The sequence below is a fragment of the Uloborus diversus genome, chromosome 10, assembly GCF_026930045.1.
Source record: "Uloborus diversus isolate 005 chromosome 10, Udiv.v.3.1, whole genome shotgun sequence".
Classification (NCBI taxonomy): Eukaryota; Metazoa; Arthropoda; class Arachnida; order Araneae; family Uloboridae; genus Uloborus; species Uloborus diversus.
In genome coordinates this window covers 52,570,376-52,575,057 of record NC_072740.1, presented here as the reverse complement: position 1 = coordinate 52,575,057, position 4,682 = coordinate 52,570,376, and the positions used below count along the sequence as shown (strand labels likewise).

General features: G+C 32.2%; 1 protein-coding gene across 1 annotated transcript; it reads left to right on the top strand.

Moving 5' to 3' along the window:
- The first annotated feature begins 264 nt into the window (after window positions 1-264).
- On the top strand, window positions 265-1,111 carry LOC129231001 (uncharacterized). Its single transcript, XM_054865246.1, has 2 exons — window positions 265-272; window positions 622-1,111. The coding sequence occupies exons 1-2, from the start codon at window positions 265-267 to the stop codon at window positions 1,109-1,111; spliced, it is 498 nt and encodes a 165-aa protein (XP_054721221.1).
- The last annotated feature ends 3,571 nt before the right edge of the window (window positions 1,112-4,682 follow it).

Sequence of the window (4,682 nt, the reverse complement as noted above, 5' to 3'; positions counted from 1 at the left end):
CAGAATTTGAGGAGACAAGCTCACATTCATCTCAGGAAGACAAAGCTCCATTAAAATGGCAAACTTGGGCAGATTGAAAAAATTATACTTCAATCCAAAAGAACCAGGGTCTTTCGGAGGGGTAAAACGACTGTCTAAAGCAAGCGGAGTGCATAAAAATATTGTACAGAAATGGCTTTCTAAACAAGACGTTTACACACTTCATCGTCCAGTTCGTTACAAATTTCAGAGATGCAAAACAATTGCATATGGAATAAATGAATTATGGCAAAGTGATTTAATTGATGTGAAAAAGTTATCTCGATTTAACAAAGGTTATCGTTACATTTTAACAATTATCGATGTATTCTCTAGATATTTGAGAGTATTTCCTGTTAAAAATAAAAAAGCAAAAACAGTAGCACAAGTTTTTCAAAAATTATTTAAAAAAACAAAACCCAAAAATCTTCAAACAGATAAGGGAGCTGAATTTTATAACAAAAATGTTAATGAGGTGTTAAAAAAATATAATATTCACCACTATTCAACAAAAAGTGAAACAAAATGTGCAATTTTAGAACGTGTTCATAGAACACTTTTAGAAAGATTATACAAAGTTTTTACTTTTCGCAACTCTTATAGATATTATGATGTTTTACCAGCATTAGTTGATTCATATAATCATTCTATTCACAGCGCTCACGGATTTGCTCCTTTTAAAGTAACTGTAGACGATGAACCAAAACTATATAAACGTTTGTACAGTTACAGTTCACTACCACAATTCCGTTTTGCAGTAGGAGATGTAGTTAGAATATCGAAAGCTCGCAAAGTTTTTCGCAAAGGCTATTTGCCGAGGTGGACGGAAGAAGTTTTTCGCATTTACAAAAGATATCCTACAATCCCAGCTACTTATGTTCTACAAGATTTTGACTCTAAAGAAATTGAAGGGCGGTTTTATAACGAAGAATTGCAGAAAATAGACAAATCATCGAAAGAATTTTGGGCAATTGAAAAAGTAATTCGAACAAGAGGTAGGGGAAAAAATTGTCAGCTGTTTGTTAAATGGGTTGGCTTTCCAAGCTCTCAAAACTCGTGGATACAAGCTGATCAGATTGTGAAAGATTTATAATGGATCAATCAGTGAATGATTTTCATATTTTGTTACCTTCAAATGCGAGCATGAATTATTTTCCCCATAACACTCCTGATCATTTTAAAACCAAATTAGCTCACCCAATAACGTTGACTGGTGACTGGGAGTGTTGTTTGTCCGAAGTTACTTTGCCAGGGAAATATTTTACCATTCACCCTAACTACAACGATAGTTATACCATAGAAACCATCGAAGATGTTGAAGATACTACGTTATTACCTGAATTTGTCATTCCATTGTATAATGAAAACTTCTCAGATTTTGTTCAGGGTGTAACCGCTAATATTAGAGCTATTACTAAAGTTCCAATAATATCATTTTCACTCATAGAGAACAACACAAAATTAAAAATATCCTTAAAACCTCATTGTGAGTTGTATATTTCAGCTGAAAAAGGTTATAATTTTTTACGACTTTTAAATCTCAATCCAAATATTGATGATATTACACCGGCATATGACAGAGGAGCAACCATAATAACACGTAAATATAATCCTCCAAATGTTGAAATGTTTAAAAATCAAGAAATTAAAATTACAGTTAAAAAACCAATATTGAAAAAAAGACATGAAATCTTACTTCGTGAAATGGAAGAAAGAGATGTTTTTGATCAAATTTCAGAGAAAATTATTTATGAAACTAGAAATAATTTAGCTTTTTTTAAAAAGCATGAGAATAAGGTGATTCTTCAACTACAATCAAATGTAGAACTCGCAATGAAACGTAACTCATGTCCCAAATTAATGGATGCACTAAATCTTCAAAATGAAATTCACATAATTCAAGGTAAAAATGAATTTGAGTATTCAGAGTTAATTGACCGATTTGAAGGAGAAAAATTTCAAATTATGGAATATGAAAGTTTTTTAGTTAATCGTAAAGAACCAAATACATTTTATTTAAACCTTCCAAGTGGCATGTACCAAGAACCTAAAGATTTTTTTAAAGAATTTCATCATATTTTTCTAAAAAAATTATTTGATTCAAAAGTTGAATTGGTTGTTCCCGAAAATACTAAAGTCATTTTTAACGAAAAACTTTCAAATATGCTTGGATTTCTTACAAACACTTTTACAGAAGGACGTTATAAATCGGATTACATTTTGGAATTACGAGCTGGAATTACTGAAGTTTATGTTTATTGCGATATTGTTTCTTCCTCATTAGTGGGAGATGTATCCGCTCCTATCTTAAAAATAATACCCATTGCTAATGAATATAAAGAACAAATTGTGAAACAATTTACAGTACCTTTATATTTCCCAGTAAAAAAACACTATTTTGACGTTATTGAGATTGAGTTAGTTACAAGTAGTGGCACTCCCATCAAATTTTTGTCAGGTAAAACAAATATGGTACTTTCATTTCGAAAGAAAATTGCATAAAATGAGCTTTCAATGGAATTAAATTTTATAGATAACTTTATTGGTCATGGAGACACATGGTCAAAGATTAGATCCTCACGAATGTATTGATTACTACTGTAATCAACAAGAAGGAAGAGGACCCTATTTTGCCTCAAATTATCCCATACAAAGAGGATATGGACTATTTAGTAATTTAAAAAGGTATGCAATGCCAATTATGATAAAGGCAAGCAAATATTTAGGAAAACATTTACTAACATCAGGTCGAAACATGTTGGAAGATATGTCACGAGGTACATCTTTTCGTGAAGCCTCACGTAATCAATTCCGCCAAGCTAGAAATGAAATTAAAGAAGATATTCTCCGCAAATTGAGAGGTGGCGGAGGCATTAAAAGAAAGAAACGTACATCAAAACGACAGATGAAACGAAAGAAATCTTGCACAAAAGACGTGTTTGCAAATCTGTGAAAATGGAAAAATGTTATTGCACTAAAAGTGAATTAGATTTGTTCACATCTACACCCATACAATTAGCAATAGATCGATCATCATTTGTGGAAATTCATCCTGTTGCATCGATTTCAGATCATAATAATAATATAGAATTCCTTTTATCCGGATTAGGTGAAAGCTACTATGATCCCTCTCATATTTTTCTTTACGTTCAAGCAAAAATTTTAAAAGCAGATGGTACAGCTTTTCAAGATACAGATAGGTGCGGTCCAATTAATTACCTCCTCAATACAATGTTTTCAGAATGTCATGTGTCACTTAACGATCGTCAGATTTCTTCAGAAACCAATTATGCTTACAAAGCTTACATCCAAAGCATGTTATTTCATCCAGAATCTTCTCAGAAGAATTTATTAAGTGCAGGATTATTTGAAAAAGACACAGCTTGCGAATTTGATGATGTAAGTTTGGTAGCAGCTGGAAAAAATGAAGGATTAAAAAAAAGATGGGAGCGTGTCAAAAATGGAAAAGTGTTTGACATGTGTGGGATTCTTCATACCGATTTAGGAACTCAGTCTAAATTATTAATAAACGGAACTTCAATCCGCATTCGGTTGTTAAAAGCCAAAAATGAATTTGGGTTATTAGCGGCTGCAGGCGATTATCATATTCAAATTGAATATATAAGTTTGTTTGTTAGAAAATGTGAAATATCAAGTTCCATTCTCGTAGCTCACGAAAAGGCACTAGAACAATCACTTGTTCAAATGCCGTTTACTCGAATCGAAATAAAAACGTTTACATTAAGTTCTGGGATAAAAAGTATCACTATACCAAATGCAGTCAATGGTGCTCTTCCTTCACGCATAATCTTAGGGTTAGTATCAAATTCTGCCTATACCGGAGATTTAAAAAAAAATCCTTTTAATTTTAAAAATTACAAGTTGAATCATATATTTCTTACTGAAAATGGTATTCAAGTTCCAAGCTCACCATACACTCCTAGTTATGGGAAAAATTTATTCGCCAGAAACTATTTAAGCTTATTCACCGATATGACACAGCATAAAACAAATATTTCTTTTAATTCATACATGGAAAACTCGTGTTTTTACTGTTTTAATCTCACACAAGATTACTCAGCTAGTGCCCCTTTTGCGAATATAACTCGAAGCGGTGATATATCAATTCACCTTAAATTTGATGACGATCTTCCGGAAACAGTTACTTTAATTGCATATATGGAAATGCAAGCACTCATTGAAATAGATAAAAGCCGAAACGTCTTTACAGATTTTTAAATGAGCATGGATACTTTTGCGTTAATAAGATTAGCTCTGAGCGATAAAAAAATTAAATCAAACTTTGGTGGAGTGTTTGCAAGCGATACGCTCCCAGATCGAAGGAAACATCATCGCTCTTTTATTGTTAATACGGACCCTTCCCAATGTAAAGGACAACACTGGCAAGCAATGTATTTCGAAAAAAACGCAAACTGTATTTTTTTCTGTTCATATGGTACTCCACCATTACATAATATTCAAAAATTTATCGATAAAAATTCATCAAGCTTAGAATGGAACGATAACCTTTTACAACATGTATACACTTCATCATGTGGGTTGTTCTGCCTTTATTTTCTGTGGCATGTTTGTCGAAAATTACCCATTAATCGCTTACATCCAAATAATACTTGCCAAAATGAACGAATTGTTCAAAATTTTGC